Source organism: Coturnix japonica, chromosome 3, assembly GCF_054131305.1.
Source record: "Coturnix japonica strain WE chromosome 3, WE-NBRP24, whole genome shotgun sequence".
In the NCBI taxonomy this organism is placed as follows: Eukaryota; Metazoa; Chordata; class Aves; order Galliformes; family Phasianidae; genus Coturnix; species Coturnix japonica.
The window spans coordinates 6,491,482-6,505,434 of record NC_140665.1 but is presented as its reverse complement, the minus strand read 5'-3'; the positions used below and the strand labels follow the sequence as shown (position 1 = coordinate 6,505,434).

General features: G+C 53.6%; 1 protein-coding gene across 1 annotated transcript; it reads left to right on the top strand.

The window, feature by feature from the left end:
• Nucleotides 1–1,130: 1,130 nt before the first annotated feature.
• LOC107310736 (glycogen phosphorylase, brain form) lies at nt 1,131–13,743 on the top strand. The gene is made up of 20 exons (XM_015856644.2): nt 1,131–1,427; nt 2,344–2,445; nt 4,063–4,141; nt 4,746–4,849; nt 5,168–5,299; nt 7,037–7,148; nt 7,509–7,591; nt 8,440–8,583; nt 8,939–9,031; nt 9,157–9,303; nt 9,419–9,582; nt 9,929–10,043; nt 10,484–10,585; nt 10,699–10,846; nt 11,036–11,094; nt 11,306–11,447; nt 11,662–11,869; nt 12,109–12,243; nt 12,372–12,438; nt 12,688–13,743. The coding sequence occupies exons 1-20, from the start codon at nt 1,185–1,187 to the stop codon at nt 12,838–12,840; spliced, it is 2,532 nt and encodes an 843-aa protein (XP_015712130.2). The 5' UTR covers nt 1,131–1,184; the 3' UTR covers nt 12,841–13,743.
• The last annotated feature ends 210 nt before the right edge of the window (nt 13,744–13,953 follow it).

Sequence of the window (13,953 nt, the reverse complement as noted above, 5' to 3'; positions counted from 1 at the left end):
CTGCTAGATTCCAGCAGCCATGGATTCCCTCCAGCCTTGGCATGGGGTACTTGCCTGGTTTCAAATCTAGGTGGCAGCACGCTGAGATGGTGTATGAATGAAATCAAAGGACAGAAGGCAGGTATAGGGCTTTATAACTCTCATCCTATCTAGGCCAGCTGGTACCAAATTAGATTATACACCTTCAGCCTCCTGGAGAGACACTAAATGAACTGTGTACTCTTCTGTCTGGCCTTCTCCATGTGCTCTTAAGGAGGCTCTGCAGCTCCTGACTCTCATGCTGTGGTGTATCCACCCAATAACACAGAGGGAGCTGAGCACTCCCTGAGTCGCTTTCAATACCCTTCTGCCTCAAATGGTGTTGTTCATCCTGGGCTGTCATACATGTAACCTCAGCATGAGGAGAGTCTGAATTAACACTGGAAGAAGAGGGAAGTAAGTGTGTTATTTCTATTCTCTGTGGACAGGCTGTAAGAACTGATGAAGTGCTGCTGTGCAGGTGGCCGTCCCCTTGCAGCTCCTACACAGACTGCATCATTTAACCTATGTATGACACTCCACGTGTCTCTGCATTGTTTTAGGTGAGCCTCCGTGTCCATCCTGTTCTAACAGAGCAGCAAAGATGCTCTACGGGAGAGTGCGTAAATGTGATGAAGTGAAGGACTTGGATTTTCATGCTTTCTCCTGCTATGATGCTTGCTCAGCAGAGGTTGGTCTCATAGTGCCTCTGATGGTCTCATAGTATCTATATGCTTGTGTTCATTTCCATTCAGTTTAAATGATAGGTAGTGGAAGAAATGGCAGCAGCGATACGCACTGCGATGCTGTGCTAAGCTCCGTGGGTACTGTGGTACACTGACCTCATGCAGGTATTGATCGCTGTTGCATTTCTTTACAGAAGGGACTGGGGATGTGAGGCAGGATACAGGCAAAACTCCTGAACCATTAAGGATGTGGTGCAGAACCACGTCTAAGACCTTGCACGCGTCCTTCTGACCTACACTGTCGGTCGCGCTGAGCCAGCTGCAATGCACCACCGCATCCCCCGGCCCAGGGGCCGCCCCCAGCCCCGCTCCCCTCCTCCCCTCGAGGGGCAGCGCCGTGGTGGCCCCGCCCGGCAGGGGCGGAGCGGAGTCGCGGCGGCTGCGGAGCGGAACGGAGCGGGCGGCCGGGACGGCGCGGGGATGGCGGCGCCGCTGAGCGATGGGGAGAGACGGAAGCAGATCAGCGTGCGGGGCATCGCGGGGCTGGGCGACGTGGCGGAGGTGCGCAAGAGCTTCAACCGCCACCTCCACTTCACGCTGGTGAAGGACCGCAACGTGGCCACCCCCCGCGATTACTTCTTCGCCTTGGCGCACACGGTGCGGGACCACCTGGTGGGACGCTGGATCCGCACCCAGCAGCACTACTACGAGCGGGACCCCAAGGTGAGCCGCGATGCGATGCGCTGTGCCGGCCCGTTCTTATGCAGGGTGAAAGGTGCTGGTTGGTCTGGCCGCATCGGGTGGGTTTGAAGCTTCCGTGTGAAGCTCTGAGTGCTCAGAGCAGCAGGTCAGCACTGACTTGCTCAGAATGCCGGACATCGAGCCCCTCTCCAAGCCCCCATCACCACCAGGCGGATCCTCCCTGCTGAGAGATATGTCTGCCCGTGCCCCAGCCGGGATGGAGAACTGACGGCTCTCAGTGCTAAAAATGGGCCGTCCCCATGGCTCGGCTCGCTTATCTTCTCTCTGCTCAGAAAGAGTGAGAGCAGAGCTGGAAAATCACTAGCAGGAAGGGGGCTGGCCTGCTGCCCAGCACGGGGAGCCGCGGGTGGGGGTCCTCTGTTGTAGCAACTCCTGCTCAGCTTCATGCAGCATAAGAAAACTGAAAGCCAGGGGTGCAGGCATCACCTCAGCTGAGCCGTAGAGATAGGAGTCAGCATCCCAGATAATTCACGCCTGAAGTTAATTAGGGAAACACTCTGAACAGGCAACACGATTTTTCTATAGAAGGCTGTTGGCAGGGAGATGCGCGGCGGGGAGCTGGCTAACGTCCCGTGCAAAGCTCCTTCTGACAAACAAGCTGTGCTGCGTGTTGTTGGGAGCAGGAGCTGAGAGCCGTGCTGGGAAGGCATCCCTCATGGGGGAAGGCATCCCCAATGGGGGAAGGCATCCCTAATGGGGTAAGGCATCCCTAATGGGGGAAGGCATCCCTAATGGGGGAAGCCTTTGGGCCTGATGATTATTTGAAGGGATCCCAGTGGAACCCTTTGGGTGCAACAGGTGACGAATAGGCTTCCTCGAGGCCAGATGGAGTGTGCTGTGTGTGTCACTGTGTAAGTGTCTTTCTTTGCCTCTCCAGCGTATTTATTACCTGTCCCTGGAGTTCTACATGGGCCGCACTCTGCAGAACACGATGGTGAACCTGGGCTTGCAGAACGCCTGTGATGAAGCCATTTATCAGGTGAAGTCTTGGGGTACTGCGGTCCCCCATGCAGAACTAGTCAAGCTTTTCCACATGGAGAATCTTTATTCCTCAGGGCTTCCTCCCAAGGGCGCTTTATTTTAACTAAACAAAGCGAGGCTTGGCTCTCTGTTAAGTGCTCTTCATGCTCCAAAGAAGGCCATGAAGGGCCTTATCACAGAATCAGTAGGGTTGTTAAGGACCTCTAAGGTCATCACATCATCCAGTCTGACCTTGGGGTGTCTTGAGAACTGCAGTATAATGTCCCTCAAACCACTTGTCCTGGGCTCCGCATCCAGAAAGCAGCTCCCGAACAACAGGAAATGCTCCGGTGCCAACAGCTCTGCACCATTAGGAGCAGTGATGGCTCATGGTGGGAGGTGCTGAGAGAGGCTGGGCCGGAAAGGAGAGCTGAAGCACAATGCCACCAAAGTGCATTTAAACGTGCAGGCACACAAGGCAGCGCAGCAGCACTGATGGAACAGCAAATCACCAGGGAGGAAGGAGGAGGGGAGAAATTGCTTGATTTAAAATAGCATCGGATGAGTTTAAACTGGCAAAAGCACGGGCTGTGCTGAGTACCACTGAGTCGATCACAAAAGCCAGCCCATGTTTACTTAGGCTTGCAGCCATTTCTGCAGCAGGACAAGTGACTTTTCTGACAGAATGTGAGTTTTGGGGCGTTATTTCCCCCGTGCCACAGACCGGTTCGTGTTACACCTTCTAGTAGATGTTGGGCTGTCACCCTCCTACAATGAGATGCTCCCATTGGTGATGAAATGCCCTGTCCAGCATGTTCCCTGTCAGGGGATGGGAAGGGACTCCCAAGGAGGGACCCGACACTTGGTCTGAGGTGTTGTGCCTCAGAGCACGGGCTGCTTTTATACGGGGAGAGTCCTCACGTCCCTCTGTGAGGTGTTTTCCATGTGTTGATTTGTCCAGACATGGCAGTGAAGGCTTCTCTTGCTGTAGCCTCCCAGCTGTGGAGGTCATGATGGCCAGCTCAGATGGGAGGCCTTGCCCTCTGATAAGCGCTCTCACACTTATTAAGCTGAACTCAGCCCCTGGGGAGACTGCCAGCCTTTGTGTTGGAGAAGGGGAGCCCAAGAGGTGCAGAAGATGATACAACTCCTTCCACCCATGGACTCCAGCCCAGAAGCTTGGCATCCAGGTGGTCAGGATGTGGGAAAGCACAGAGCCTAACAGCAGCAATAACAGGCTGCAGAAATTGTCGTAACCTTTCTCAAGGTGGGGTGGGTGTAAGAAGAGGAGCGGTGCACGTAAGCAGGCAGTCCTTTGTGCATGGGGCTGGCCACCTGCCATCCCGTCTACAATGCAGAGTTCAGTGGGAGGGCCTTGCAACTTGAAGGGCTGCCAGGAGGCAAGTGTTTTGTTTGATGTTTCTAAGGAAACTTAGTTCATGGGAAGGCAATGTTTGATGATGAGCTGCATTGTTTTCCTGTTTAATTAGGGTGCCCGGGGATCAGAAGCTGAAGATGTTTTGGAAGTAAAGGAGGGAAGGGGTTGCAGAGACAGAGCCCCACATGGGTTGGTTTGGGATTTGTGTTTGTGGGGTCTGGGTACTGACCTCATCTCCTGTGCATCTTTCCCCAACAGCTGGGTTTGGACTTGGAGGAACTGGAGGAAATTGAAGAAGATGCTGGGCTGGGAAATGGAGGCCTGGGCCGCCTGGCAGGTAACACAGGGAGAGGGGAGCCCCATCAGGAGCACACAAGGACCAAGGGCAGCCTGAGCTGTGCCTTCCTTGTGAGGTGTCACAGCTTCAGCTCTGCCTCACCTCCTGCACCCAGCCTGCCTGCTACAGCGGGACAGCACTCAGACCTTAGCCCATCTGCAGCCAGCATCTTACAGGTGCTCTTGTGCCTGACATGCTGGGCTGTGGCTGAAAGGAGCCCCCTGAAGCCTTGCTCCACAGCTCCCTGTAAAACCTCTGACTTTGCAGAGGTGCCCCAGCAGCTCTCACGTAAGCAAATTGCTGCTTTAATCTGCCTGTCACAAGGGACTGCTGGAGACATGCTGCCTGACACAGAGGAGGCACCAGAGCTGATGCTTATCAGAGCTGCCTTGGGCTGATGGCTAGAAAGGTTTGCTTTGAACGAGACAGTAGTAATGCGGGGTGTGAGTTGGACATGCAGCTTAGCGCCAGCTGCGGGGGGTTCTCTGTCAGGTTCAGAAGTGCCCAGTAATGCTGCATTTGGGTGCACTTGGGCAGGCTGTCACACGATTGCAGGGAGCGAGGGGTGATGTTCCTGCAGTGTGACCATGCCCTGCTCTTCCAGCTTGCTTCCTGGACTCCATGGCCACGCTGGGGCTGGCAGCGTACGGTTACGGCATCCGCTACGAGTTTGGTATATTCAATCAGAAGATCGTCGATGGCTGGCAGGTACATCAGCCAACTGAGGTCACCCCTTCCACTTCTGTTCCCTGCTGCCATGGGCACCTGCAGACGTGGCCTGGCAAACCGCATGTGGTGCCTTGGGCTGTCCGTGGCCTGCTCTGCTCATTTTAACCCTGTAGTGCCCAACAGGCAGCTGCTTCTAACCATATGTGCTGGCCCTATGGCTCCAGAAGTGACTGGTAGAGGATGAATGTGACTGGACAAATACCAGCACCTGGGGTGCTGCTGTGCCTGTGGGATCGAGGGCTTAAGTGAGGGCCTTCGCTTGGAGGCAGGAGACGTCACCACATTTGCCTGTTGCAGGTGGAGGAGGCTGATGACTGGTTACGTTATGGCAATCCCTGGGAGAAAGCCCGCCCAGAGTACATGATTCCTGTGCACTTCTATGGCCGCGTGGAGCACAGCCCTGAGGGCGTCAAGTGGGTGGACACTCAGGTAGGATGTCCAGGATAGCGTGGGGGTGGGGAGGAGTCTGTCCCCATGCTAATTGTGGTCAGGCTTTGCTTCTCTCCTGCTCCAGCTGAGTGTGCTGTGCTGCCTTTGCAATTTCATTTTCACTGCAGCAGCATTGAAGGGGAAATGAGGGACGGGGGGGTGTTCAGTCACAGCCATACATCCAGGTCCAGTTGGGTTGAACTACCCAGGGACATGCTGATTGGATCCTTGTGATTTCTGCTTTTCAAGTGTGCATCCTACACTAAGCAGCAGCACCAGGACATTGAAGGTTTGGGATGATTTCTCCGGGGTGCGTTTGCATCAGCCACCCTTTGCATAGTAACTTCTGCTTTCACTGAGCCTTTCATTTAAGAGCATTCAGCAGTTTGGTTTCCAGTACTGAACACAAATCAGACCTTCCAGGGTAAATCCTTGCATCCAGTCTTGCATGGGTTTGTGCTGGAGGAGGGCCGTATCCCTGTCTGCTCATTCAAACCCAGTGAATCTGCAGGTGGTTTTGGTGCTGCAGCAGGTGGGTGTCAATCTCTCAGGGCAACCATGGAGCAATGCAGCGTGTGTTCGACTCCTGTAGTCAGAGCAAGTGCCTGTCTTTCCTGTGCTGGCCTGATGAGTAGAGTGCTGTCTGGAGAGGCTGGAGATGAGGTTTCAAGTCTCCAGTCTGCCCAGAGGCCTTATTCTGTGCTGCTGTGGAGAGCAAATGCTTCTCCAGACACCCACATTCTCCTGCCTTGGGCTGAGGCGAGGCAGTGTCGTAATTACAGAGGCAATGCTGTGCTTCAGGAGCCACGTGTGCTGCTGCTTCATGTGTTCCAGTCTTCCAGGCGAGGCAGGCAAGCTTTGAAGAGGAATGGATTTATTAAAAGGATTGAAGAAGTTTCAGCGTCTCCTCTCTGAGCGCTGCCCTGGGTGGAGGAAGAACTTTGCCTCTGGGTGTTTTCCCCTTTCAAGCCCAGCACCGGGTGGGCGTTTCAGGGATCCCAAGCTGTGAGCTGGGAAATACTTCTGACAAGGAAGTGAGTTTTCAGCCAGTGCAAGTGAAGGAACAAACTGGAAAGGCTCAAAAAAGCTAAAGCTGCACTATCCAAATATAGCACCATACAGCTAACAGGATGCACGCCCCAGTCCCGTGGCTCAGACAGGGCAGGCTTTCTGCCTGCTTCCATGTTGGGAGCTGATAATATCAGCTTTGAGAGCCTGAGCTCTTGCTGCCTTTCTCCAGAGGGGGAGCACTGCTGATGCCAGCACAAAGAAGCAGTTCAAGGTCAATCTGCCTGGATTTTTTCTGCCTTGTAAGCCCAGAGGGCTCCTGGGCAGGATTCAGGCTGTGGTGTGTATCCTGGCGTATTCCAGGTGCTCTACCCCAGCACAGTGACCAGCTGAGGATGCTCGCAGGGCTCTGGCAGATAGCTGAGAGGTGCTCCAGCTGGTATGAGAAAGTCAGCAGGCTGCTTGCAACTCTCTTTTGTTTAATTGATGAGCATGTAACTCGTTTGCCAGGGAAGCTCCAACCTCTCCTGTTAATGCATTGCTAGTAGGTGCTGGAAGTGCCCTCAATAATAAATAAATCTGAAGTTCAGCAGCTGAGTTGTAGTGCAGGTGGGATCTCTAGCACAGTCAGTTGTTGTCTGTGTCCTCTGGATACTAACAGGAGAGGTTTTCAACCATCTTCCAAGGCCATCATGCTGCTAACCAGAAGGGATTACTGTCCTTTTGCAGGTTGTCCTTGCTATGCCATATGACACGCCAGTGCCAGGATACAAGAACAACACTGTGAACACTATGAGGCTGTGGTCTGCAAAAGCACCCAATGACTTTAATCTCCAAGAGTGTAAGTGCTGTCCCATTTTGTCCATCTCTCCTGGCTGCCTCCAGAACTCAGCACTGAGCACACATCCATGGATTGCCTTTCTTTGCCTTCTCTGGCTGCTATCTGTCTTCAGTTTCCTCTGTCCTTCCCAGTCCATGCATCACGAGAAAATGTATGGAGATAGATAACACCTTTGTCTTTTTCTTTCTCCTCTGTTCACTCAGGTTGCTTTTACACACATGCCCATTCCCATTCATATTTCATTAATATCAGCCTTAATGTTCATGTTACAAACCCCTCTATGAGAAAAGAGGGGAAGCACGTTGTAGGGGACCTGCCTGTATCTACAGCTGCTGCAGTGCTGTATTTCTCTCACTGCAGTCAATGTGGGTGACTACATCGAGGCGGTGCTGGACAGAAACCTGGCAGAAAACATATCCAGAGTCCTGTACCCAAATGACAACGTGAGTAACTCTTTTGCTTCTCTTTCCTGTTGCTTGGGATCATCCTTCTATAGTTTTGGCACATGAAAGCAAAGGAAAGATATGGCAACCTGTTGTTTATTGTTCTGCTTTGAGGGTTTTTAATGCAAAAGGTTGGCTCTGTAATTGTGAATGAACAGACAGCTCTGCTGGCTCCAGAGAGTCTCTGCTGTCTGACAGCATCTCAGAGCCTGCCCTTTATTACATAGCTGCTGTCTTCCTTCCTTCAGACTCAAGGCAGCTGCCAAATTACCTTTGTAAAAGTAAGATGTCATTTCATAGGGATCCATGAGAGGGCACTCGTTTCCAGCCCAGCTTAAGGGCTTTCTCACAAGGAATCATCCCAGGCTATGTCGTCATTGTGCAGCAGATCCAAAAGGAAAGAGCCCTGATATCCAGCTGTGGAGTAGCATCTGTGCTGGAAGAGCTCGCCTGCATTTTACTCCCACACACTCATTTTTATTGCCATTTTGAAATAGACCAGCATGATGTGTGGCATGCACGGATGGCAGCTGCACCATATGGATGCACCATAGATGACATTGGCTTCTGGCTATTGCTGGGAGTCCAAAATCCTTGGTCCAAAAACCTTGTAAAGGGTCTTGCAGCAAGGAAAGGAGCTGTGCTTGGTCTGTCGGGTAGCACCGATGTGGCAGGTTCTGATGCCCTCTGGAGGCAGCTGAGAGGCAGCATGGGTTACATGTTCATTCAGCCTGACAAGATGCAGAACATGTAGGGGAAGCACATGAGATGGGAGCATCTCTGGGAGTTGGGCTGCCAACTATGGATGGCAGCTGCAGTGCTGACGTCTGTGCATCCTCCTCCATCAGTTCTTTGAAGGCAAGGAGCTGCGGCTGAAGCAGGAGTACTTTGTGGTGGCTGCAACCCTGCAAGACATCATCCGACGCTTTAAGTCCTCCAAATTTGGCTGTCAAGACCCTGTGAGAACAAGCTTTGAAACCTTCCCAGACAAGGTGAGTCTGTGGGCAGAGAGAGCCCAACCAGACCCTCACGTTGTGAGGGAGGGCTCAGGACCAGGTGGGGGCAGGGTATGGATTGGAAGTATGGGTTGGAACACAGAAATGATTTCTGGGCCCATTTTCCCAGGGTTGGGGGGAAGAAAGGGTACAGTTTGGAGCCAAGCTTGCAAAGATTGAGTAGCTCCAATTCTGGGAGCTCTGTCTGTTGCTGGGATGTGAGTAGGGTGGGTCTGTGAGCCTTAAGAAGATACTTGAGCCTTACCCCCAGCCTGAGCCCATGGGTGCCGTACTGGGGCACAGTCAGAGCCCTAGTGCTGCCAGATCTGAGCCCAGCAAGTCTGTGTTTCAGGTGGCTATACAGCTGAATGACACCCACCCTGCCCTGTCCATCCCAGAGCTCATGCGGATCCTGGTGGATGTGGAGAAGGTGGACTGGGACAAGGTAAGCAGAGTTGGAAGGCACATACCATCCTCATCAGGGCTGAGGGCTGCTGTCCTGTCCTTACAAAAGGGCATTCTTCCTTTCCTGGCCTGGGCACATGCATGTTAACTGCTGTCTATGCACAGGCCTGGGAGATCACAAAACAGACCTGTGCGTACACCAACCACACCGTGCTGCCTGAAGCCCTGGAGCGCTGGCCAGTCTCCATGTTTGAAAAGCTGCTGCCACGTCACCTAGAGATCATCTATGCCCTCAACCAAATGCATCTGGATGTAAGAGACTGGGCTGGCCGTGGGCTGCGGGTCATGCTCCAGCTGTGTTTTAGGATGGGAATGTTCCAGCCTCTGCAGCTGGGTCACTGATGCCCCTGTCTCTTCCTGCCTGCAGCACGTGGCAGCTCTCTACCCAGGGGACATTGACCGTCTCCGAAGGATGTCAGTGATTGAGGAAGGAGACTGTAAGCGTATCAACATGGCACACCTCTGTGTGATCGGCTCTCACGCTGTCAATGGTGTGGCCCGCATCCACTCTGACATCGTGAAGAACACAGTGTGAGTTGGGGGACACCCGTGGTGTGCACAGACCTCCCCTCTCCACTCACTGAGCTCTGCCTGCAAGCGTGGGGTTCTGGCTGGGGCAGACTGGTATTAAGGCCTGCTTTGGTCGTGTGATAGAGAGAGTACCTTGTTAGAGTGCATACAGGGTCTAATTCATCTCCCTTCAGAGCTGCTGAAACCCTTTACAGCTGAGGAAGGGGTTAAGAGGCAGCATGGAGAGTTCTTGGTGGTACAGAGATCAGCAGATGCTGCCCTGAGCCAGGAGCACATGTAGGGGAGCAGCTGAAGCTCTTAGGGGTGGGCAGTGGTTCAGTGCAGCCCCCACTCCCTGCTATTCCAGGTTCAAGGATTTCTATGAGCTGGAGCCAGAGAAATTTCAGAACAAGACAAACGGGATCACACCACGGCGATGGCTCCTGCTGTGCAACCCAGGACTGGCTGATGTTATTGCTGAGGTGAGGCACGAGTGTCTGGTGGGATCCCAGCTGTTCACTTCTGTGCACCTCCTTGTGTAGGCTGAGCAGAGGACGGGGCTGAGCCAGGCAGGTGTGAGCCAGGACAACCTGTAGGACCATACTGGTCGCATGGAGGTGTGAGGCTGTCTGAGCCTTAAGGTCTGTGCTGAGGGGCTGTACAGAGCTGCAGAAACTTGGGTTTGGCTCCCTTCTCTTGCAGTTGCAGCTCTTTGAGGAGGACTGGGTTGGGTTCTTGCAAGTTCCCCCGTGCCCTTGAGCTCCCTGGTGATGCAGGGAAGTCAACTTGCTGTACAGAATCCCCTTTTCCTGCCCAGCACATCTGCTCTTCCCAAGAGGACCGTGGTGTCTCTGTTGGGGTATTGTGGTTGTGGACAGTTGTCTTACAGGTGGGACATCCCTCCCTTGCTTTGTTCCTTCAGAAAATCGGGGAAGATTTTGTCACGGATCTGAGCCAGCTGAAGAAGCTCCTGGATTTCATCAACAACGAGACGTTCATCAGAGACGTGGCAAAAGTCAAGCAGGTAGTGGGGTGAGAGAGGAAGAAGGGTAAAGGCAGCATGCTCCTACTAATAGCCAATGCTTGCTTCTGGTACCTGGGGGCTCGTGCCTGCTCCTCATTCAATTTTCTTGCCAGGAGAACAAGTTGAAGTTCTCGGCCTACTTGGAAGAGCACTACAAGGTCAAAATCAACCCTTCGTCCATGTTCGATATTCAGGTCAAGAGAATCCATGAGTACAAGCGGCAGCTGCTGAACTGCCTGCATGCAATCACCCTCTATAACCGTAAGTCCTGTAGTCAAGGCAGGTCCCACACCAGCCCCTCGTGCTGTCTCAAATAGTTTTGGGAGGTCTCTGGTTGGACACAGGATGGGTTTGCTGGGTCCATGTGGGTTGGGATCCCATCCCTGATGCAAGCAACAAGCTCCACCTGGTTTATCTTTACATCCATTGTGTTATGCCCTGCTCTTTCAGGTATCAGAAGTGACCCTTCCAAATCCTTTGTGCCCAGGACCATCATGATTGGAGGAAAGGTAAAAGTATTTTCCAGTCTTGGTGTTCATGTGGCTCAGCAGGGATGTGGGGTAGGGGCTGTCCCCTTCTGGGGCTGTTGTTGCACCCACGGTGGGTTAATCAGGATGGGGTTGTGCTGCTGATTCTCCATACAGTGAGGACCTGCACTAGCAGCACATGCTCTGCCTTCCTTAAAAAGCTTTCACCCTTCAACCTTCTGCTCTTCTTCAGGCAGCTCCTGGCTACCACATGGCCAAGATGATCATCAAACTCATCACATCCATCGGTGAGGTCGTCAACAACGATCCCTATGTGGGGGACAAGCTCAAGGTCATCTTCCTGGAGAACTATCGGGTGTCCCTGGCTGAGAAGGGTATGTCCTGGTATATGGAAGCAGGTCTCAGGAGCTGAGCACGTCCAGCAGTCACGTGGTTGTGGTAGGGCTGGGCCTTTGCATCTGGTTCTGGGCTGTGGGCTGGGCTTGGGAGGTCAGTGGGCTTGCTAGCAGATGTGCAGAGTCCTGCTGTCCTGGGCACAGACTGTGGGAGCTGCAGCACGACAAGGCCCAACTCCCAGCTCTCTTGCAGTGATCCCGGCAGCAGACCTCTCCCAGCAGATCTCCACAGCTGGCACAGAGGCCTCGGGCACCGGCAACATGAAGTTCATGCTGAATGGGGCCCTCACCATCGGCACCATGGATGGGGCCAATGTGGAGATGGCCGAGGAGGCAGGCGAAGAAAACCTCTTCATCTTTGGCATGCGGGTGGAGGAAGTGGAAGCCTTGGATCGCCGAGGGTTAGTACCAGGGAGGGTGAAATGTGTGCCAGGGCCTGTCCTACGGGTACAGTGCTGAGCTCTGGCAGGGAGCCCCCAGCCCTGGAATGGGCAGTGACTGTTCTGACAAGGGTGCAGTCCTGGGCAGCTCGGCCAGTGAATAGGACACAAACCTGGGCACAGAGAGGCACTGTCCTTACCTGCCCTAGACACGGGGCAAGGCTCCAGTCAATACAGCCTGTCTCCACTTCCACATGCAGGTACAATGCACGGGAGTACTATGAGCGCATACCGGAGCTGCGTCAAGCCATCGATCAGATCAGCAGTGGGTTTTTCTCCCCAAGAGATCCCGGTTGCTTCAGAGACGTTGTCAACATGCTCATGCACCACGACAGGTGAGTCCTGGCAACCATCCCATCCCCGCAGTGGCTGCTCTTCCCTGTGGGTGATGTCTGTGCTGCACAGACCTGGAACCCTTCAGCAGGCACCCTCTAGCTTTAGTCTCTTGTGTTTTGGGTTCCAGGTTTAAGGTGTTTGCTGACTACGAAGCGTACATTAAATGCCAAGGCCAAGTGGATCAGCTGTTCATGGTAAGAGCTGCTCCCAGCCAAGGTAAAGATGGGGGTCACGGCCATGGCAGTGCAGGGGGGAGCTGGATGTCCCTTCTTACACCACACAGCACTGTGGTGTGGGGCAGGGTGAGGCGGGTTTTGATATGGCAGCAGCTCCTCCTGCTGCATTTAAACCAGTGAAGGGTGCTTGGCTGGCACCCTGCGAGGCCGTGCTCCCCCAGAGCTGCATGGGAAACTGAGTGCTGCCATTGCCTCTCCTCTTCACAGGACCCCCGCGAGTGGACTAAGAAAGTTATCAGGAACATTGCGTGCTCGGGCAAGTTCTCCAGTGACAGAACCATCACAGAGTATGCAAAGGAGATCTGGGGTGTGGAGCCATCCGCCACTAAAATCCCCCCACCCAACCTGCCCCGGGATTGATGCGAGCACAGCGGGAAGGAGAGATGGATGTGTTCCCAGCACGGGAGGCCTGAGCTGCATTTCACCGCCAGCCAGACGGGCTCGGCTTTGCAGAACCAAGGCCTTTCCTCAGCAGGGCAGTAGGATGATGCCCTGAGGAGGAGCCCTGACTGAGCAACAGGAGCTGGGAGAGAGAAGGGACCCTGTGTTTGCACCCATATATCCAGCCTGCACGTGCTGCATATTGCTTCTAGTGAGACAACCACAGATCAGTCTTCTGCAACTGCGTTCCACGCTTAACAAGGGATTTCCAATTCAATCCTTCCATCCCTCTGCATGGAGCCTTGCTCAGCCTCCTTGCAGTGCAGGGTATCTCGTATCCTCCACCAGGGGCCATGCCAGCCCAAAAGCAATCAGAGGGAGAGGCTGCTGCCCACCCTTCCAGTCACCTCTTGTCCCCATAATGCCTTGAGAAGGTGGGGTTGGATGTTCTATCAGCTGCCCCCAGCGTGGCTGCTGGTTCTGTACAGCGTGGTCCAAAAGGAGACGGATCAGCACTTGGGAACACAGAGCTTGCTGTAGCCTCCTCATCCACCTACTAATTAAAAGCCCCGTAGCCAAACCACTTCAGGGATTATTTTTTTAATGTATTTTTATTTTTAGCATCCATGTGTGCATGGAGCAGGTTCTACTTGTCACTGCCAGCTGGGCAGTTGGCCCTGCAGTGCCCTTAGGCCCCCAGTGGGGCTTTGGGCTCTCTAGGCACTCCTACCCAATAGGTGAAAACATTATTACAGCTCTTGTGTCCCTCCACTGCTGGGTGATGCTGGTCAGTGGTGCCGGGGTCAGTTTAACACCTGTAGTGCAATGCAGTGCACCCATACTCCTGTGTGACACCAACTAATTAAAATGATGACCAAAATACCTGTTGGTTTGAGTCGGGGCTGATGTGCAACTACTCCTTGCTTGTGGTTTCAGGTTGGAACAGATCAATGCCATCATGACACTCAAAGCCAAAGTCCTTTCCTTGCACTGGGATGGGGATTAGGCCTTTGGTTTGGCCTACAGGCAGCATGGAGGGCTGCCATGCTTGAAACTCAGGTGCATATCATGCCTCCCCCATTCTGAGGGGAA

What these genes read in the sequence shown, in the direction of transcription:
- LOC107310736 (XM_015856644.2), top strand. Translation starts at nt 1,185, where the DNA reads ATGGCGGCGCCGCTGAGCGATGGGGAGAGACGGAAGCAGATCAGCGTG. An exon ending in TCAACCAAATGCATCTGGAT is followed by an intron (nt 9,304 to 9,418) that starts GTAAGAGACTGG and finishes TCCTGCCTGCAG; the next exon opens with CACGTGGCAGCTCTCTACCC. An exon ending in AAGTGGATCAGCTGTTCATG is followed by an intron (nt 12,439 to 12,687) that starts GTAAGAGCTGCT and finishes TCCTCTTCACAG; the next exon opens with GACCCCCGCGAGTGGACTAA.